Source organism: Hypomesus transpacificus, chromosome 3, assembly GCF_021917145.1.
Source record: "Hypomesus transpacificus isolate Combined female chromosome 3, fHypTra1, whole genome shotgun sequence".
Classification (NCBI taxonomy): Eukaryota; Metazoa; Chordata; class Actinopteri; order Osmeriformes; family Osmeridae; genus Hypomesus; species Hypomesus transpacificus.
In genome coordinates this window covers 6,188,308-6,210,855 of record NC_061062.1, presented here as the reverse complement: position 1 = coordinate 6,210,855, position 22,548 = coordinate 6,188,308, and the positions used below count along the sequence as shown (strand labels likewise).

General features: G+C 49.9%; 1 protein-coding gene across 6 annotated transcripts in view; it reads right to left on the bottom strand.

Moving 5' to 3' along the window:
• Positions 1-3,083: 3,083 nt before the first annotated feature.
• smoc1 (SPARC related modular calcium binding 1) overlaps positions 3,084-22,548 on the bottom strand; it is a 37,917-nt gene continuing 18,452 nt past the window's right edge. For 4 of the 6 annotated variants that reach the window (XM_047046537.1, XM_047046565.1, XM_047046574.1 and 1 more), the window contains 7 exons: positions 21,989-22,069; positions 18,025-18,217; positions 16,450-16,532; positions 14,597-14,702; positions 13,014-13,258; positions 12,209-12,242; positions 3,084-4,583 (listed from right to left, as the gene is read on the bottom strand). In XM_047046537.1, coding sequence (XP_046902493.1) covers positions 4,544-4,583; positions 12,209-12,242; positions 13,014-13,258; positions 14,597-14,702; positions 16,450-16,532; positions 18,025-18,217; positions 21,989-22,069 — 782 coding nt within the window. In that variant the 3' untranslated portion in view covers positions 3,084-4,543. Of the gene's footprint in view, positions 4,584-12,188; positions 12,243-13,013; positions 13,259-14,596; positions 14,703-16,449; positions 16,533-18,024; positions 18,218-21,988; positions 22,070-22,548 lie in introns of all 6 variants that reach the window. The other 2 variants (XM_047046545.1, XM_047046554.1) reach the window with 2 other exon arrangements.

Below are 22,548 nucleotides of genomic sequence, written 5' to 3'. Positions count from 1 at the left end.
ATGCCCTGAAGATAAGGCTGGCGATGGAGACATTCCTCGGACCGGTCTACGTCACTGCTGGCTCCAAAAGAAATCTTTACAATAAAAGTGTTTTACAAAAAGTAAAGCTCAATAAAATGCTGCCCAACTACCCTATGGGAATTGGAGTTCCTCAACATCCAGGTCATCCAAAACTGCCTTTTCCATGGCAATTCTGCTTGGCTGCCATGCATAGACCTCTCTGTCACAACATGATGAGGTAACTCCAGACACGAGCAGAGCAGAGTCTGTAGAGCAGAATAGTGCAGAGTAGAATAGAGCAGAGTATGATAGAGTACAGTACAGTACAGTACAGTACAGTACAGTACAGTACAGTACAGTACAGTACAGTACAGTACAGTACAGTACAGTACAGTACAGTACAGTACAGTAGTATAAACTTCATTAATCCTCAGGGGTAAAATTGTACTGTTGGTGTGATAGGAACAAAATCTCTAAAATACCAGGACCACATAAAACCTTTTGTTTATTTTGAATAATCCTGCAAACACATTTACAAAAGTAATTTTCATACTTTCTTGTAGAGATGTTCGATGCTTTTGTCATCGTAATCAGATCTTGGACACCAAGGAAGAGGGGAGTCCTGGCTGTTGTCCTGTTTGTTTTACAACTGAAGTGTGTAATAATTTGATATTCAGTAAAGGACAATGTTATTAGGGTTGAGAACTGAGAACAGTTCTGAAAGCGGTTGCCTAACACTCTTTCTCCACTCTATTGCTTTTTATTGTGCCATGGAAATCCCCCAACTTTACAACCATTGTAATAAATCTCTATATCTGTATGTCAGTGCATACACACGTCTCAAACAATAGGCTCTCTCTCTCTCTCTATTTTCTTTCTTTCTTTTGTTCTTTCTTTCTCTCTCTCTCTTTCTCATAGTCTACTGATCACTCCCCTTGGGGTGTGATTTTGAGGTGGTGGTGGTGGGGGGGGGGGGTTGGGTTGTGAGGGGGGGGTTGGAGTGAGGTTTAGGGTTGGGGGGTGGGGGGGGGGACATCTGTCCACCTGCACATTCTGATCTTGTGTTCCTCCAGCTGAGTTCTCAATCAGCGTGTGGATACACATGACCTCTGACCCCTGACCCTCGGCCTCCCGGCAGGCCACCCTCGACCCCTGACCCTTGACCCCAGGCTAAGCTGCCAGGCAGGTGCTGCTGCAGGCGAGGAGAGCACCAGGGAACAATGTCTCTCTGCCTCGGACCCGTGCCTCTCTAGAGCCAAGCTCGATCACAGGCCCCTGCTCCCATTATCCTTAATAGTGTTTGATGTGTCTTTAAGCGTTTCAATGCACACACGGGAGAAAAATGACCAAACAGTCATTTCCTCCAATTACATATGATGAGTTTAAAACCCAGAAATTAGTAGCTGTTCTATTGTGTGAGCCAGTTGGGACGCGTTCCAAACTTTTTCTGACATCTGAATCAAGGAAATCTTGGGAATATATAGAAAAGCTTTGAGACTAGGGGCATTTAAATGGACTACGTCATGTTACTAACTGATCTGAAAAGGCTTGTTTTCTTAGTGGAGTCATGTTGGTTCTATGCTCCTTTAACTCCGCAGCATAATGACGCCCAACCAACCACATCGGATGCCTGAGGCGATTATTTATGACGTGTAATTGATAGTGGCTTATTGTGTCAGGGTTTTATACTATTTTAAGTTCATATTTTGTTGTTGCTGATGAAAACTTTGATTCGAACATTGTTCGGGATGAGTCGAGGGCACGAAACTGACAGATACATCATCTGTCCAACCTTCCACCACATGTAAGGCTGTACAAAAGCTTGTAAAAATACAGTCAAACTGTTCAGAGACACCTGTGGTGCTCCCCCGTCCTCTCCACATTCCAGAACTCACCTATCCACCCAGGAACCCCCCGAGCCACCCTCCAGCCCTCCCCCAACCCCTCTCAACAAAGAGGAGAAAACACACACACATCCCTAACCAGCTGCGTCATTATAAAACTCTTTTGAACTTCACACTGGAAGTCAACTGCCACATGCGTCAGTGCAAGACAGATGTACTGCAGCTGCCTCCCCGCTCCTATTTCATCTCGGTTAGCCCTACCCCCCCCTTCCCTACCTTCCTCCCTCCACCTCCACCAATTTACCCCCCCTCCTTCCCTCCCTCCTTCCACCTCCACCAATCTACCCGCCCCACCAACACCGCTATCACAGAACATCCACCACCTTTCTGCGACCGTCCCCTTTATTTCCTTTTTAACTGACCTGCCAAACTGCCCCGAAACAGCATGTCTGACACCTTTGTACCACCTACCACCTACTCCCTCCTCCCCCTCCCACCCTCCTCCCACCGCCCTCCCACCGCCCTCCCACCGCCCTCCCACCCTCCCATACACACATACACACACAGACCAGATGCAGGGAACTGAGACCACCTCCAAACATTCAGTCTGAGCATCCTGGTTCCATGTGTTAGTTGGAAGATCACAGATTGATATTGATTTTAATTGTGTTTATTTAAAAGAAAGACAGTCTACTAGGATGTTTGTACAGATACAACGCACACAAAAAAACGTATTATTCTTTAAAAAAATGTATTACAATTTTACGGCTTTGTCAAAGATGTTGTGTAAACTCTTTATGTTATAACATGTTTACCTGTCTAAAAGGTAATGTGACTAGAATCTTGGGTTTTAGTGACAGTTATAAAATGCAGTGCCTCATCTTGACCATTGGGTGTCAGTAATGAGCTCTGCCAGGAGAGCCCTCGGCCTCACGCACTCAGCAGGGAGGGTAGAGCAGTAACTATGGAAACTAGTACCTGTCAGGGCTTTTGACCTAATGCCATGGGAATTCTCTCTCCCTCTTTCTCCTTCTCTCTTTCTCACCTCTCTTTCTCTCACTTTTCCTTTCTCTCTTTCCCTCTCTCCCTTCAGAGCAGCACCTGGACGTAGGACGAGGTTTGGTATGGGGGTAGGAGGAGGTGTGGTAGGGGGTAGGAGGAGGTGTGGTAGGGGGGTAGGAGGAGGTGTGGTAGGGGGGTAGGAGGAGGTGTGGTAGGGGGGTAGGAGGAGGTGTGGTAGGGGGGTAGGAGGAGGTGTGGTAGGGGGTAGGAGGAGGTGTGGTAGGGGGTAGGAGGAGGTGTGGTAGGGGGGTAGGAGGAGGTGTGGTAGGAGAGAAGGAAGTGCTCCCCAGGTTGGATCCAGTATAGACATGACATGACTGTACTGCATACAGGATCTGGGATCCTAGCATGGCACAGGCCAGGCCACGATGATCCCTTACTGCTGAAGACACACCAGCCACAGAAACTCTTCACTTTCACATAGCAGTACACTGCAAAATAGCAATAGCTGTAGATCAGTGAAACAAATGTTTTCTACACACACACGAGTCAAACTGAAGCCGATACTGCTTTAAGGAAACCCAAGGCCCACGGTGATGAAGAGACCAGATGAGTATCAGAACAGACATATGTACAAGGAAACCTCTCTCGTCCTCCATGAGCCAATACAACAGCTCATAGTAAACAACAATGTACACAAAACAAACACTAACATCCGAACAAACATCCCAGTTTTCAAATTAAGACAGATTCATTTCCAAGTGAGGGAAAACAAATTCCTTTCAGTCTGTTTATTTTTGCTGTTTTGTAACGGAAAAAAAAACAAGAACAAATCAAAGTAAAACAATTAAAAGGTTATGGTGTGATATGGCTGGTGAGATATACCCTCCTAAGCTCTCGAAGAAATAAGAAAGATAGCGCGTGATGGAGGAGCAGAGTGGCATCGAACAATATGCTCAGATCTGTAGTCTCGTCCACTCCTCGTGCGATGACTAACTGTATTGGATTTGTGATGATGGTTCTGGTGACACAGTGCCAGGACACTCTTGAATGCTTCGGACTGGACGCTTTCCACGCAGGCTCACCAAACGAGATTGCAGTTTGTGTACAACGACGTAGATAAAGAAAAATAAGGAAAAACAAACGTTCGCATTGGTTTCACTACAGGTCCACTCTTCCTATGTAGAGGGATACAACGTTAAAAAACACTTCCGAAAACTACTGTAATTCTGTCAGGTGATGGGTAGGTGGGCGTTAGGAGAAACAGCTGTAGCTCACTGGAACTAGCCCCCTCTACAGGCGGGAGATGGTTTAGCGTCTGCGCTTTATATCTTCGATAGCCACAGCAGAAGAGCAGATGGATGTAGCTACAGGTAATGCTGGTGGGAGCCTCTTAGGGACGTGAGGAAGGTTCTGGAGTGGAGAATCAGAGGGGATTCTTTTTGACTAGACAGACAATGCTTTAATTGTCCCCCAAAACCTCTCCAGTCACGTCGGGTGACTTCAGAATCTCCTACAAACGGATGAGACGTGGATCATCAGGAGGAAAAAGTGCAAACATTTTGGCCCCACTTCTTTCACTCTTTATCTTTCTCTTTTTTTTTTTTTTTTACACTCAGAAACTTCGTTTTCTCCGTCTGTCTGTTTGGTGTCAGAGAGCGTAAAGATGTCTTCCCTCTGTGCTCTCTGCTCTCCTCTCAGCTTCTGGAACCTTCTTTCCTTAGACCAGACGACCTACTGGGAATACACACACAGATGAGAGAGGGGGGGGGTGGGGCCTGGTCAGAATCCAGCGTACAGATGCGGTCACACACACACACACAACCATTGCGTGACAAGACACAGCATTCCTCGACATGCTCAAGCTTACACATGCGGGAACACACACACGCAAACAGACACAGACCTACACACACACCCTCTGGCACACAAAAAGCTGTGATAGACTCACAGACTTCATACGTATGAATACACATGAACAAGCACGAGTCCCTGGTCCGTGTGCGTCCGAGGCGACAAGCATGGAAAGAGAGAGCGGGCGATCGAGACGGCAGGACACAATACCGTTTGTCTGTTTGTTTGAACGTGTGTGTGTGTGCGTATCTGTGCGAGTGCATAACTGTGTGTGTGTATCTGTGTGTGGGAACGTGCGTGTGTGCATGCTTACGAGCCTGTGCGTCTGTGTGCGTGCGTGTGCGCGTCTTCCAGGAACCATGTGGCAAACCGACATCCTCTGCGGTTGGTGCTACCTTCCTCTCCTCCGTCCTCTCTCGCTCCCTCCCCTCCTCTCTCTCCATCAGCGAGTCTCAATCTTGTTTGTCTACTCTGGCATCAGTTAGCAAAGCAGGGCTATGCAGAGAGGATCTTGTTACCGTGGTGACATGGAAGACCCAGTAGTATCCTGCTCAGGACCTGTACTGCTACACTGCTCTGAGACTGCTGTAGGCCTGAGGATGCACTCTGGAGCTGGGGCTGGGGCAGTGTGGGGTCACATTTACTGGATGGGACTCCTTTTAGACCGAGAGAGAGAGAGAGAGAGAGAGAGAGAGAGAGAGAGAGAGAGAGAGAGAGAGAGAGAGAGAGGAGATAGTGAGTGAAAGACAGAGAGAGAATAAGACAGAGGAAGAGAGAGGGAAGTCTAGAATGGGAGGATGGGTTAAGATCCCAGATTGCTTACAGATGTCTCTGAGGGGGGAGGGTTGTAGCTGTCCTTATAGGGGAGGCTGGGGGGGGGGGGTGGATTAGAGGGGGTCCTTCTGAGCCTGGGGAACATGTGTGTGTGTGTGTGTTTAAATGCATTAATGTCCAGCCATGTGTGCAAAGAAACAAGGATGAACAGTGTTTGAGTGTTTCAACATGTTTTGTGTGTGTGAATGCAAAGAACATAGAACATGTGTGTGTGTGTGTGTGTGTGTGTGTAAAGAGGAAGAACATGGTAACTGTGCGTGTGTGTGTGTCCTGACTCTGCTCCTCACCACACAGCAGATCTTCAGATCTGGCATTTTCCCAGTGATGAGTCCACACACTGAACACTGACACAGCGGTTTAAGACTGTAAATGCTCCCGCGCTCTTCTTCATCATGTGAAGTCATGTGTGCACTTGGCAGACACTTTCATCCCCAGCATACAGGTGGGGCCATTTGAACCTGAAACCTCTTGGTCTGTTGACACATTTTCTCCCACTGATCTACACCTGCTCCCACTCTCAGAGCTGTCCTCCTAATCCTAGCTACCTGAGTCGTTTTGGGCCCAGTGGGGGAAGGAAGACGTGAACATTGACGTAAGCTCTGATTCTAGATCAGTTGCAGGTCTGGTTCCTGCAGCACACAAAGCTCACTGTTGAGCCTTCTGATAGCTGGTGTGTGAATTGGACGAGCAATTACCGGGCTTTCCATGTCTCTACGCTCTGTGAGGCACACACACACTTTCTCTCTCTCTCACTCACTCACACACAAACGCTCTCTCTTGTCTATCACACACACACACACTCCCTCTCCTTCTCTGTCTCTCTCCCATGCTCACACACACACAAACAATGGTGAGATATCTATGCCATTAACAACACAAAGCCTTCACAGCCCCCCCCCCCCCAGACAGCCCGAGCTGTAAGCAGATCTCTCTGCCTGTGAAAGGCCTCCCCTCACCTGGGGCCCCCGGTTCAGACAGACACCTGGGTCTGCCTGGTTCTGGAGTCCTGGTCCCCCCCCCTTGCAGGACCTGCTGAGGGGCAGCGCCACGCTGAGGAGAGGAGACCTGCAGTCTGGCTCCAACCACAACCAGGGGGACCAGCTGAGCTCGGCCTGCCGTCCGCACAGTGCATCCCACACTGCATCGTGGGTAGGCTACGCAGCGTCACCTGCGCGCGGTCCTTCCTCCCACGAAGCAGGTACAGTGTTTTCGGAGCAGACGAGCAAGGATTCGAACAAGCGCTCGATCCACCACTGGGCTGCACCTATCTCCTTTCGACCCACTGTGGAGCTAAATGGCGCCGTCACAGTGAGTGGTTTGCAGTGTGTCTCGGCAGACCCAGCCCAGCCCGTCAGCCTGACGTCAGGGGTAATTAAAGCCCCAAGTGGTGCAGGGTCATTACTGCTGGCTCTGAGTCTGGGAGGACAGGCCTGGTAATGGCCAGGGAACCTCACTGCCAGACTGGGCCATAATGGAGCTCATTCATACGGGCCTAATGACAGGCAGTCAGGCCAGCACAGACACAGGGAGGACAAGAGAGTAGGCAGGCCTCGAAACACACACACACACACACCGAGAGTGCCCCCACACACACACACATACTCAAGCACACACACGGGGCCACAGGGACAACAGCATTGCTGCAGGTTGGTCCAGCTGCCCTGTCTATCTGTTCCCTGGACACTGAATGAGCAGCGCTGGCTGAGGATTATTCTGGATTCATCGAAGGGGATTGAACACGTTGTGCAGCTGCCCATCAAACCTACCGGACTGGCTCCTGGTAGACCTAAGCAGTGAGCAGTCCCTGTCATGCTGAATGGGTCCTCCTTGTTCTGACAGAACACCGTGAGCAGGAGCAGTAAGAGGATCAACACCTGCACTCAGAACCGTGTTACGTCCTGCTGTGTCAGAAGCACGCTACGTTACACCCTGAATAATGGAACTCCATCATTCATCATTGATTCAATGAAAGGGCGTGTTTTCTTTAACTCAGGTGTCTGACCCAGGGGTCATGTGTGGCTGGAACCCTGAGCCGCTGCCTGCTCTCGATTCTCCCTCAGGATTCACTCATCCTAACAGGGGGGGATGTGAACCTGTAACCTCTTGATTTGCAGTCGATCTCTCTCTAGTCACGCTCGACCACTGAGCTATCCCTATGAATGCTGATGAATGCTTGGGGAGTCAGATAGCTGAGCGGTTAGGGAATCGGACTAGTAATCTGAAGGTTGCCAGATCGATTCCTGGCCATGCCAAATGACGTCGTGTCCTTGGGCAAGGCACTTCACCCTACTTGCCTCTGGGGGAATGTCCCTGTACTTACTGTAAATCGCTCTGGATAAGAGCGTCTGCTAAATGACTAAATGTAAATGTTCTCTAAATGTAAATTATTAAACTGTGGTTCCCGGTAGACATCAGGCCTGGTACAGCGTCTCCACACGAGAGACGCTGAAGAGATGAACAGCACCCTCATCACCCTCAGCAGTGCTCCGAGACACAACACGTCCAGGTGTTTCCCCCCCACCTTCACCACACAGTAGAGCAGCCTCTCTACAGCAGACTCCCTCCTCCTGTTACCCCTCATGCACACACACACACACTAGCGCACAAACATTCCCCCAGTCCCTCCCCTCCTCCCTGTCTTCCTTGTCACCCTCCTCACCCACTCCACTCACACACATACCCTCTAACTCCCCCTACGCACACACATTGTGACCCCCCCCTACACCCACTCTACCCCCCCCCCCCCCAAACACACACACACACTGTAAACCCCCCTACACACACACACTGTAAACCCCCCTACACACACACACTGTAAACCCCCCTACATACACACACGCTCTAACCAACCCTCCCCCACACACACTTTAACCCCCCTCCCACACACACACCTTCTAACTCCCCTTACACAAACACACACTCTAAACCCCCAGCACACACACACACACCCTCATGAAAGTGCATGTCTACAGTAAATATCTCAGGGACAGTTCCAGCTAACAACATGCTTGAGGGCCCAGAGCTCCCCTGAGCACAGCTAGCTAGACCTCGACAGAGCTCTTAAAGATGTAGCCAAGATTTAGAGTCAGGAGAAGCTTTTCGGACATGAAACCATCATGGCTGTTTCGTACAGCCTCAGATCCAGGCATACCTGGGGAGCTGAACACAATGTTGGTCTGCCTGTGTCCGTAACTCACTCCTGTCAGCTCCCATATGGTCTCCCTCGATCCCTGCCTCTCTGTCTCTCAGCCTCACTAACTCTCTCCCCGCTCTCTCTGTCCCTTGCCTCTCTTCCTCGCAAACTCTCTCGCACAAACTCCCTCCCTGCCTCTCTTTCTCACAAACTCTCTCCCTGCCTCCCTGCCTCTCTTCCTCACAAACTCTCTCCCTGCCTCCTTGCCTCTCTTCCTCACAAACTCTCTCCCTGCCTACCTGCCTCTCTTCCTCACAAACTCTCTCCCTGCCTCTTTTCCTCACAAACTCTCTCCCTGCCTCTCTTCCTCACAAACTCTCTCCCTGCCTCCCTGCCTCTCTTCCTCACAAACTCTCTCTCTCGGCCCTTTGCTTCTCTCCCTCACAGGCTCACCAGCTTTCCAGGTTGTCACAGGGAATGTCCTGGAGGTTCAAACCTTTCAGGACATTCCACCTCCAGCCCCAGAGCCAGCAGGTGACAGAGCCGGCCACCACAGCCCGACCACAAACCCCTACCCTGGGCCCGCCTGCTGATCTCTCCTGGCTCCGCTGACGTGATGCCGCTTCGAGGCCGCCTGGCTCCCAGACTTGGTGAGCAGCGCCAGAGTAAACACATGACCTCAGTACTCCCCCTGGCCGCCACACCGACCCAGAGCCCCGCCGCAGCCAACGCTACCAAGAGGAGAATCCCACCAGAGTCAACATGGCATGAGGAGAGAGGGAGAGGGAGAGGGGAGAGGGAGAGAGCGAGAGAGAGAGAGAGAGAGAGAAAGAGAGAGAGAGAGAGAGAGAGAGAGAGAGAGAGAGAGAGAGAGAGAGAGAGAGAGAGGGGGGGGGGGGGGGGGGGGGGGGGGGGGGGGGGGGGGGGGGGGAGGGAAAAGAGAGGAAGAATGAGGGAGAGGGAGACAGAGAGGGAGAATGAGGGAGTGGGAAAGGGAGAGAGTGAGAATGAGGGAGTGGGAAAGAGAGAGAGGGAAATGGTGGGGAGCACTGACTGGCTGTGGGGGATATGCATAGTGTCTACAGTTAATCCTAAAAGACAGACAGAGAAAGTTAGAGAGAGCGGGAGATGGAGAGAAAAGGGGATGGAAGAGAAAAGGGGAAGTAGATGTAGAGCAGAGCACCTCCATACTGTCACCAGATGCTGACTGCTACCATAAGAGGAAGTGTTCGATAGGACTCTGCTTTTGGTCTATGTTGGCATGGAGACATATGACCTGGGGTCCTTATAAGTAGAACTCTATCAGCTATTATTAAGCTGCTGTGTGTGGTGTGTGTATGTGTATGTGTGTGGTATCTTTTGATTGATCGCTGTTTACTTTCCTGCACTGTGTGACTAAGGTCAGTGGATTGCGTCAGGTTCTCTTTAACCATGCCAGGTTCTCTAACCCTGACACCAGGTTCTTTAACCCTGACACCATGTTCTCTAACCCTGACACCAGGTTCTCTAACCCTGACACCATGTTCTCTAACCCTGACACCAGGTTCTCTAACCCTGACACCAGGTTCTCTAATCCTGACACCAGGTTCTCTAACCCTGACACCAGGTTCTCTAACCCTGAGACCAGGTTCTCTAATCATGACACCAGGTTCTCTAACCCTGACAACATGTTCTCTAATCCTGACACCAGGTTCTCTAACCCTGACACCATGTTCTCTAACCCTGACACCATGTTCTCTAATCCTGACACCAGGTTATCTAACCCTGACACCATGTTCTCTAACCCTGACACCAGGTTCTCTAACCCTGACACCATGTTCTCTAACCCTGACACCATGTTCTATAACCCTGACACCAGGTTCTCTAACCCTGACACCATGCTCTCTAACCCTGACACCAGGTTCTCTAACCCTGACACCAGGTTCTCTAACCCTGACACCAGGCTCTCTAACCCTGACACCAGGTTCTCTAACCCTGACACCAGGCTCTCTAACCCTGACACCAGGTTCTCTAACCCTGACACCATGTTCTCTAACCCTGACACCAGGTTCTCTAACCCTGACACCAGGTTCTCTAACCCTGACACCAGGCTCTCTAACCCTGACACCAGGTTCTCTAACCCTGACACCATGTTCTCTAACCCTGACACCAGGTTCTCTAACCCTGACACCAGGCTCTCTAACCCTGACACCAGGTTCTCTAACCCTGACACCATGTTCTCTAACCCTGACACCAGGTTCTCTAACCCTGACACCAGGTTCTCTAACCCTGACACCAGGTTCTCTAACTCTGACACCAGGCTTATTTCTACAACATATTTTTCAGATCTGTCCGCATAGGGTGGGCGTGCACCAAATGCATACTGATAGGTTATCCTGCAGTGCTCTGATTGGTGGTACACATTCCTAGGCACTCAATAGTGTATAAATGTATATTTTCTCAAAAATACCTAAATCTTTAAGTGAACATAGTCAAAAATACGACTGTCTACTGCCTAGACACTTTTGTCTGAATTCAACAAGTGGAGAATTAAACGCAGCGCACAGCCAGCGCACAGCACATGCACAGAACCACACGGCAAGAGGGCTGAAGTGTGAGAACCATTTGTTGTTACGGTTCGTTCTCACCTCCCTCAGCACCGCCAACTTCAGGACCGGTTGTAAAAAATTATATATATATATTGCTTAGAGCTGTTATGACCATAAACAAAAAGGTGCAAGTCATAACGACATGCCGAAGGCTACTGGCTTGAGTCGGTTTGGTGGCTCCTGGAGAACTTTGTGTTCTCATAGAAAACTCTGTTTTTACTCCATTAATCTACCATTAATTTAATCTCTTATGGCATGTCTGCATTAGGAGTCGTTACAAACCCACCCACACACACAACACGCACACACACGCACACACTTACATTTACAAACATGCACAAATAGCTTTATGATAAACAGACTTTATACATCAGAATCCAACAGCAACAGCCAATCAGACAGACAGAAACCTCTACACTTAGAGAAGCCAGTCTATGGTGTGCTCACATTGCTAGAGTTAGTAGAATACATCAAAACATGTCAAGGCTGGAGATAGTGGTAATGTAGTGAGGCTGTGGTTACTAGTAGTGTAGTGAGGCTGGGGTTATTGGTAATGTAGTGAGGCTGGGGTTAGTGGTAATGTAGTAAGGCTGGGGTTAGTGGTAATTTAGCGAGGCTGGGGTTAGTGGTAATGTAACGACGCTGGGGTTAGTGGTAATATAGCGAGGCTGGGGTTAGTGGTAATGTAGCGAGGCTAGGGTTAGCGGTAGTGTAGCGAGGCTAGGGTTAGTGGTAGTGTAGTGAAGCCAGGGTTAGTGGTAATATAGTGAGGCTGGGGTTAGTGGTAGTGTAGTGAGGGTGGGGTTAGTGGTTGTGTAGTGAGGCCGGGGTTAGTGGTAATATAGTGAGGCCGGGGTTAGTGGTAATGTAGTGAGGCCGGGGTTAGTGGTAGCATAGTGAGGCTGGGGTTAGTGGAAGCGTAGTGTGTCTTACTGAACAACTGAGTCCCTTGCCTTGTCCCTTGGTTGGTACTGGCCACAGAAGCACCTGCAGAGGGATGGAAGCACCAAGTACAGCTTAGACAAGGATGTGTCTGTGTGTGTGGGTGTGTGTGTGTGCGCATGCTGACAGTTTACTTCTTAGGTCGCAAGACCTGAACAAACACCAGTAGTCTCTGCTAAGATCCTTCCGTGCTACAAGCCCAGACAAGGTGTCCAAGCATGCGTGTATGTGTGTCTCTGTGTGTGTCTCTGTGTGTGTGTGTCTCTGTGTGTGTGTGTGTCTCTGTGTGTGTGTCTCTGTGTGTGTGTGTGTGTGTGTGTGTGTGTCTCTGTGTGTGTGTCTCTGTGTGTGTGTCTCTGTGTGTGTGTCTCTGTGTGTGTGTGTGTGTGTGGTAGGCGTGCTTGCGTGCGTGTTGTGTTGTAGGCGTGTGTGTGTGTGTGTGTGATGACAGTTTCCTCCAAGCGTTCTCATGCTTGTGTTCCTCTATGGAACCTTCATCATGAAGAGCAGTGCCCAGTTTACCCTGGCAGCTTGTCTGCTTGCCTGCCTTCATGGCATGGGAGTGAAGTATGGCACTGTGGAGGTGGGGTGTTGGGTGAAGAACGAAAGGAAACGGTGAAAGCCTGAGAGATCTGGGCCAAAACAAAGGCTCAGCTTTCAAAACAAGAGTCACTTTGAGTCTGAAACGAAATAGTGTTCACTGCAACCCAGACCCTGTCCTCTTTATCCTCACCCTCATCCTCTACTCTGCTTTACCCTCCTGTTCATCCACCCACCCTCCTTGCTCCCGCAGAATCCCGCCTCCCCAAGACTCACCCTCCTTGCTGACTCCCAGGCAACCCGTGAGCTCCTGCAGTGAGATGGCCTTGTCCTTGTTTAAGTCGCAGTAGTCGGTGAACTTGCGGGCGCATTTCTTGGGTTTGGCTTTCTTCTTCAGGTACCTCTTGAAGGGCTTCAGCTCTTTCTTGTTGATGTCGTGGCTGCCGTTGTTGTCCAGCTGGGAGAAGTACCAGTGCACAACCCTCTCCTCCAGGGTGTGGCTGGGGTCGGGCTCCACGAACCTGCACAGGAAGAAGGTGACACAGGGCCGCCAGCACAGCATTCAGAAATGAGTGTCAGTCCAACCCACCTCCCTGATCTGCCTGACCGACCTAAAACACCTCAGCTCCCTGAAACACCCCAACCTCCCTGAAACACCCAAACCTCCATGAAACACCCCAACCTCCCCGAAACACCCCAACCTCCCCGAAACACCCCACCTCCATGAAACACCCCAACCTCCATGAAACACCCCAACCTCCATGAAACACCCCAACCTCCCCGAAACACCCCACCTCCATGAAACACCCCAACCTCCATGAAACACCCCAACCTCCATGAAACACCCCAACCTCCCCGAAACACCCCACCTCCATGAAACACCCCCTTTAAGGGGAAGTAAGGGGTCCTTTCTGCTCATGCGCATGGCGACGAATTGGCAAAACACTTTAAGGGATTTCACTATTTGAACAGTTTCACGTAAATTAATGTGTATTAGATACATTTAAAATACCAAATTACTTACATACAGTGCATAACATTGGATTATGGGAAACTGTCTTTAAACCTGCTGGAGATTGGAATACAGTCTATATGTTGTCTAGTACAGTGGTTCCCAAAGTGGGGGTTGCGACCCCTCGGGGGGTTAAAACTAGAAGTTACAGTAAATGAATGCATGCAAATAAAACAGCCATCAGCCTTTTGATTGTCCATTCACTGTAAGTACGGCAAACCATCTGACATCCAACCAGGAGGACGCATGAGTTGAACTGTCAAGCGACCGAACGTTAAAGGCGTCGTTCTCAGCCAAGACACTGGCTGAGTTTGGGATTCCAGTGGAGAGGGAATACCCATGGCCACGGGAACACGGGGTGCTGAGGGTGCTGCAGCACCCCCTGACAGCACGAGAATGAGTTCTTAGAATGCGTGTGTTCTGAATGTGTATTTTTCTATTCTGTATTTTTTTAATTGTTTTTTATTACGTGCTATTGTAGAAAGGCCCATCCAGGGACGGGAGTTGAAAATGAGCTCTTGCTATAAACTCTATGTGCATCACACCAGCTGCAAACTTTGCTCTGTAGCTATGTTTAACTGCATTGTCCCTGTCAAATAAACTAATAAACAAATAAATAATAAAAAATTAACAGGTTAGCTATGGTGGCGTATACGGGGGCCGGTTCTGGTGGATCAGTCTGGATCAAAGTCCAGGACCTATTTTTACTCCCACTATACGTAAACCACCTCTGTGGATGTGGGGCTCTCGAGTCACTGGCACCATCATTTTAGGGTTCGTGGGCTGAAACGTTTGGGAACCCCTGGTCTAGTAGTCTGTGTGAAGGGGACCAAGAGAGGCTGCTTACCTCCCACCACCAGAGGGGGCTGGTGAGTTCATGGCCTGGACCATGTCTGTGGTCAGGGCATCTAACAAGCTGGTTATGAATTCCACCTTCTTTGCCTCCGGACAACCTGCACACACAAGAACACCAGAGCAACCTTCTATAACCAATCAGAGTTGTTAAGAGAAAGAGAACCAATCAGAGTTGTTAAGACAGTTGAAGAGAGTGCTTTTCCAGATAGCCTCTCGGCAGGTAAAACCAGGAAGTTTGAAGACACGAAGAGGAATGTATAAACCAACCTTGGCAACAACAGTAAAAGCTTCACTATTCCAGAGACGTTCAAACCTACCTGGGGTAGTTAGAAACACAAATGTGCAATAACTGAACTGAACTGACTATATAATGCATTATCCATGTAGAGAACACAAAGTTTGGATGTGCTTTGTATGGGTTGGATGGCGATAGCTGGGGGACTGTGGTAGGGGAGAGAGAGGAAAAGGGTATGGAGAGAGAGAGAGAGAGAGAGAGAGAGAGAGAGAGAGAGAGAGAGAGAGAGAGAGGGTGTGGAAGTGTGCAGTGATAAGAGGACTTTGCTGGGCAGTACAGACCTGTTAAGTTTTATGACATGATTCTGAACACCTAAGGTAACTGCTTTTCATAGCCCAGATGCATGCTTTTAATGGATGTGGCACAACCAGCACAAATATTTTCCCTCCTAATTGTGTCTCTTAAAGAGAAACTTCAAACGCCCGAGCGTGTAGTTAACTAATCTTCTAATTTCAACCCCGTTTTTTCGGAATTCAATCTCTTTCTCTCGCTCCTTCTCACTCGGTTTCCCCTCTTCTCCGTTCTGTCTGCTCATTCCTGTTCCTCTGACCTGGGGCTTTCTGTGAGATGTGGGGTCCGGTTCGCCAGGTGACTCTAATTATCCCCCCCCACGCACACCCCCACCCTCACCCCCAAACACCCCCCTACCCACCAGTCAGTCCGGTCTGCTGAGAGACTCAACGCCCCAGTCCTCCTAACCCAAGTGTTAAATTGGAGCGTTATGAAGCATGACCCGTTATGTTGAACACACCCTACGTGGAGGGGGCACACTGTGTCAGAGCGCCGAGAGACTCGAGCTAGCTCTTCTTCATCTCCTTCTCAGTCCTCCTCTCTCTCTCTCTCTCTCTCTCTCTCTCTCTCTCTCTCTCTCTCTCTCTCTTTCTCTCTCTCTCTCAGTTCTCCTCTCTCTCCTCTCTCCAGGCCGGTCAGGAGGATGAGACCTGCAGCAGCTCCAGGTAGTGCAGCCCCAGGCCCGACGCCACGCCACGCTGCGGCTCTCAGAGAGCGGCCCGCTGTGTTGTGGCCGCTTCAGAACATCCCACCACAGTACATAAAAGAATGCCTTCACTCAGCCCCCCTCACGGTCTCTGACACCCCCGTGCCCCCCAACCCCAAACCCCCCCCCCCCTCCTCCAGCCCCGGCCACACCCCCGCAACACTCCCCCCTGCCATAAAACACAGCTACATCTGCTGCACAGTCAGAAGCCCTGCTCGACTCTGTAAACCAACCAGATGGGCAGGTTCTTAGTATGGGTTACAGCGTAGCTCTGCACAGGCTGGTACCAGGAGGGGCGCGCGGGCGAGTCGGCGGTAACCAGAGCAGGGCTGTATGACACGGGGTCACCACCTTCCTTTTAGAGGCTCTTTGAGACCCCTACTTCTCCTTTCTCCAATGATGTGAGCCTTAAATCAAAGTTGGTCGACAAAGTGTACTGTAGACAGCAGTGAAGGTAGATGGTGCCTGAACCGGACTGTTGGACCAGGGCGGAGGTAGATGGTGTCTGACCTGGACTGTGGGCCCAGGGCGGAGGCCTGGGTGGGGGGCTCACCTGTCAGGTCTCTTCCCTGGAAGGGATCCTCAACATCAGAGATACGAGAGCGAGCTGCACTGTCACACTGTGGGTTCTGGTACCTGAGAGAGGGAGGGAGGGAGGGAGGGAGGGAGGGAGGGAGGGAGGGAGGGAGGGAGGGAGGGAGGGAGGGAGGGAGGGAGGGAGGGAGGGAGGGAGGGGGAGAGAGAGAAGGAAAACCAGGGAGGGGCAGAACGAAGGAGAACGAGGGAGAGGGAGGAGGTGAAACAGACAGAGAGAAAGGTAGAGAAATGAAGAGAGCGTGAGAGAAGAGGGTTCACAAGGGGAGAGAGACACGGAGAGAGAGAAAGAGATGGGGGAGACAGATGGAGAGAGAGGGGGAGACGGTGAGAGAGGGAGCGGGAAGGAGAGGGAGGGAGGAGAGGGACAAAGTGAAGAAAATAGTGAGTTTTCTATGCAAAAGTGAAAAAAGTTTTGCTGTATGTTAACTTGATTTTCCATCTAATGACCACCTATTAGACTTACACAGAAAGTTTAGGAGACGCTACCAAACACCATACTTCAACAACACACCCAACATCTACCAGACAGGGCTGGACTGGGACCAAAAAATGGCCCTGGCATTTTTGCTCAGATAGGCCCACCTCAATCGGTCGGATACCGATTTTGGGGGGGGGGGGAGGGGGGTGCGATTGGGCCAGCCCAGTGTCAGTATGGAAAATGAACCAATGGGCCGCTGTGCGTGCTTTATGGGCCGGTCGTTGGCCAATTTTAAGTACAAATAAAAATAAAAATAAAACTAAAAAAAATAAAACATCTTATTATATCAGCCCCAAGTGTGTTGGCCCACCGGGCATTTGCCCCCTGTGCCAGATGACCAGTCCAGCCCTGCTACCAGACCCCAGAGGAGTGTGGAGCTGGTAAGTGCAGACCGTTCCTTGACTCTAACCACCGAAAAACTGTTAGAACTACGCACTTCTGATCTGTGATTTTCTGTTGTACTTTCTATGGCTATGCACTATTTGGATGTCGCTTTGGATGAAAGCATCTGCTCAATGAAGAAAAAAAAGAAAGAAAAAAATAACAGTCAACCTGTAAGGACGAAAACACACCCATACTAATCCAGAGCTGGAAGACTGGCTGTGTTGCCAGGAGACCCTACAGAAGAACTCTGCCGTGAAGAGAGAACGATGAGACTTCAGCTGAACTATAACACATCATCCATCCAACAGCGGCTGTTTACAATCCTACACATACCTCAGCTCTGTTGTCTGTCGTCCCGAGTAACTGTTCTGAGCTGTGCTACCACTAGTTCTGAAAACCCTTCAAACAATCAGGGATGGTCGCCTGGTAACCGTGCTCCTGTCGAACATCACACGTGCACCAAAAACTCTCGAAACGCCATCGGCGTTCTAGGACGCCCTACAGGACGACACCCATGCTGGGACCCCAGTGTTTCAACAGGCTGAGAGTTGGCCTCGAATTGTCCAGGCCACTCAAACCTGTCACCGATCCAGGAGAGCGAAACGAACCAACCGTGCCCACGTCAGGAGAACTGACCCAGCCTCACCCTCTGATCCCCACCCAACTTACCTGGTGGAGGTGCCTGGGATGGGTCGGCCCGTGTCCACCAGAACACACCAGCAGTACCCTGTGGACTGGTGGCACTGGACCGGTTTGTACAGGCCCCTAGGCCCGCAGTCTGGGATGAAGATGGCCTCGCGAGGGTTCTGGCGAGCCTCGTCTAAGGCGCTCTGTCTCTCCTGATCACAAGAGGGAACCTTCTCTAAAACCATGAGAAACACACTCAATACACCAGACAGAACCATGAGAAACACTCAATACACCAGACAGAACCATGAGAAACACACTCAATACACCAGACAGAACCATGAGAAACACTCAATACACCAGACAGAACCATGAGAAACACTCAATACACCAGACAGAACCATGATAAAACACTCAATACACCAGACAGAACCATGAGAAACATTCAATACACCATACAAACAAGAGGATGACAAACACACTCAATGCACCAGACAAACAGGAGGATGAGAAACACTCAACGCACCAGACAAACAGGAGGATGAGAAACACTCAACACACCAGATAAACAGGAGGATGAGAAACACTCAATGCACCAGACAAACAGAAGGATGAGAAACACTCAACGCACCAGACAAACAGGAGGATGAGAAACACTTAATGCACCAGACAAACAGAAGGATGATAAACACTCAATTCACCAGACAAACAGGAGGATGAGAAACACTCAACGCACCAGACAGGAGCAGACATCCTAAAATTCTTTATGATGACATCAGGAGTGATATTCCCGTGTCTCAGCCCTCTCGGGCTGGCTATGTGAACACATGTTCATCCAGCAGACGGCCTCCACAGTGGCCTTCAGAGAGCAGGAAGCGTCCAGACAATGTCTGGTTCAGCATGGTGGTGAAGAAGTACATGGAAACACACACGCCATGTACAACTCTCAAGTGGCCTCTTACCTTTTCCATTTTAATCAAGTCCAACTCACCAGAGACCAGGACTTTCACCCCTCCCCCCCCCCCCTCCCCCCCACACACACACACACTATTTGTCTATATGACAGCAGCCACTCAGCACTCAGAGATTCTCACCTAACACATACTCGTTCCACAGTGTATTTATATTCACATCCATTTAGTCCACGGCTGTGCTCTCAGGCTACAGGGCCAAGTACAACAGGCCCACATGTAGACGCTGGAGGCCGGAGCAGGCTGATGAAGTGGGCTCTACCACCTCTCAGCTCCTTGTTTATGAAGCATTTAGCTACAACAACAGACCCAGCCTGGCAGCGAGACAACGCCCTCCACCCCCAAAACCCTTCACCTCCCTCCATCTCCTCATTCCTGCTCCCTTCATAGTTTCATCCCTCCATTCCTCCACCCTCCATCTTCTACACCCCCCCTCCCCTTTTCCTTGTCCTGCTGCACCGTTGTCCCTTCTTCCGCCTATTCCTCCCTCCTTCCGTCCTTGCATTCCATTCGTTTCTAGACTCCCCTCTCCTCCCTCCCTCTCTCCCTCCATCCTTCCATCCTCCCTCCCTCCCTCCATCCTTCCATCCTCCCTTCCTCCCTCCCTCCATCCTTCCATCCTCCCTTCCTCATCATGCCTCCTCTCAGGTTCTTCGGAACAGAAGGAAGAGTCCAGAAGCCGCAAGTCTTCTGTGAGTCGAGGACAGACACCAGAGCCCAACCCTGTCACATTGCTTCTCTGAGGCTCACCTGGGTTCATACCAGCCTCACAGAACCAGTCCGGCTCTAATCCGGCATGGCAGCCCCACTCCTCGTGTTGCTCACTGTGGTAATATTATGTCTATGGAGATTTCACATCTAGGGGGAGTTGGGGAAGGGGGGCTAGAGTTAAGCGTGGATCCATTCAGGGTAGGAGTTGCAGGTTCCCTGATTAACTAAACTCACTCAACAAAAAAGATCTGCTCTGCAACCTCGCTCTTTGAAACCGAATACAAGTGTTTTCTTTTTGTGTGTGCTCCCTGTGGCAGTGCTGCTGATGGAGCTGACAGGTCTGGCAGGCTGAGCGCAGGGCCTGGGGCCTTGGAAGTGGGACCTGGCAGGGGGCTGGGGGGGCTGGGGGACTGGGGGGCAGGGGGGGGGGATGTTTGCTGAGCATGGCTGCCATCGCAGGAGAGAGCGTGTCCACGGCCACGCTCCCCCAGACGGCAGTTTCCAGAGAGCGCTGCTGCTCGAGGGTTCTCAGGCCTGCGTCGGCGTTCCACCCTCACGCCAAGGTTCCTTCACATCCAAATTATTTAGTACTGTTTATTATACAGAGGGTAAACTGGCGCCAGGCACGGCCTTTCCCAAAAGAAAATCGTTTTTTTTGGTACTTATAACTGGAAAAAGACTGGACACTTGGCGATTGAATCCCCCGTTTAGTTTTTGTGTGGATGTGAAATTCAATCTGCTCCTCCTCTCCTCTGCCTGTCCTGCCTGGGCTCATCTCTTCTTTATTTATTTGAACGTTTTTTTTTATTCACTTGTTCCATCGAATCCTCTGCCAGAGCTTTGGATGAGGAGAGATTCAAATCCTGTGTAAACAGACAAACACTAAGTCCTGGAAGATGCCTTGGAGCAGGGGAGAAGAGGAGAAGGAGACAAGAGGAGAGGAGGAGAGGGAGACAGGGGGAGAGGGAGAAAGGAGGAGTTGCTTTGGACTTTAAGTGTCTGCGAAATGAACACATTGCTCTAGCTTTCAGCTGTTATCATGATTGTCTGTGTGCTTGCTCTCTCAGTGGTATACGAAAAGACCATGGTGGACATCCATGCTACAAGACGCTATAACATAGCTTACATGACATAACCATGTTCCGACATGACGTAGCCATGATCTCACGTGACTAAACCATGCTCTGTCTCTTGCGTCTGCATACGTATTGCTCACAGAGGGAGAAGCAGTGGGTTAAACACTTCTGCAAAAGTATTCTCTGCCGTGCAGTCCTGTTAATGATCTCCATGACTAGACGTTTTGTTCCCTCTCCACAGCGTGTCAGAGTCTGGAACGGCACCTCCGTTTGACAAATAGCCTCTCTGAAATTTGCCTAAGCAAACACACTTCACTGACACACATCTCCGTATCTCTCTAAATCACTATTACTCCATCTCCATGACCCAGCTGCCAACAGTGGGATTCCTGTGTGCAGGAGGAGAGCTGTGAGAGAGCTGCTCTGGGCTGCAGAGAGCAGAGACAGATTGGGATTCCAGTCGGTTCAGAGGGAGCAGACAGATTCTTATTCCGGTAGCCTCTGAAAAACGTCTCCCAGAAACAGCGAAACCAAGGCGAGCCTCTCTCTCTGACCCAGCTCAATCCTCAGATACCGTAGCAGCCGGCAACGACACCACAAAGCGTCAAGTAGCAGACACACAGCCAGTCCTCTGAGCATCTGTCCAAAAAACACACACACAGGTACACACACACCCATACACACGTACACAGAGGCACATCCATTCACAGAGAGGCACACATACACAGAGACACACACATATACACACGCACAGAGTCCTCTTGCCTCAGTGGTGACAACATCGCCTGTCCTCGGAAGACGTCACACGATAATTTGAAACAGGAAGCCAGGCTTTCCACAAGACGTCCCAGGAGCCGTCATACTCAATATCTCAGTACAATACACAGTCCTTCAATACACGGCCCTCTAACGCCCTCCAGCACACAGTCCTCCACAGTCCTTCAATGCACAGCCATCCAGCAGACAGGCCTCCAGGAACAGCCCTCCACAGCCCTCAAGTGCACAGCCCTATAGTCCACAGCCCTCCAGTCTACAGTCCTCCAACCAAGATGATTGGCAGGGATATGCAGACACTATATGGTACATATGACACATGGTATATGAAGATTGATTAAGAGAGAAAGAACGAAAGAAAGTAAGAAAGACAGAAAGAAAAAAAGAAAGTAAGAAAGAGTGACTGAGACAGAGAGAGTGTATCTGTTCCACAGTGGAACATGATGGAGAGCGTTGGGGGTGACGCCGTCCTACCTGGTCTCCTGGTGCTGGTGTTGTTCTGCTTGTTGTCCTTGTAGACGAGCTGTTTGATCCACAGGGTGGGCGCAGTTATCTCTGTATGGACAGACACATGGACATGGTCTATATTTTATAGTCAAGTCAATATTTTAATTAAATAGATTTGTGTAGTTTTGTTCCATTTTAATACTTCATACAAATGTCCATGTCTCATAATTCTGCGTGATATAATGTATATTTATGCAATGCTAAATCGGTGTGTTATTATTTGGCTTTGGAAACAAGGATTCTTCAATCATGCCAATAAGGGCCTATTGAATTGAAATGTTATTTTATTTAACTGAATAACTCCAACAGAGTGTTTGTAAATAATGAACTCTGTTGGTGATGTAATAAATAAAAAGAATCCACTGTCTCTTCAGAGACTGAAACCACAAACCAGTTTGATGCTGCACTTAAACTATAATGCTGTTCTGCTGCACTGGACTAGTGTTGAGATACTATTATTGTTGCCTGGTAGCTGAGATGTGGTAACTTTGCACTGTGCCTGGTAAATACAGACTCTTCCTGCACTC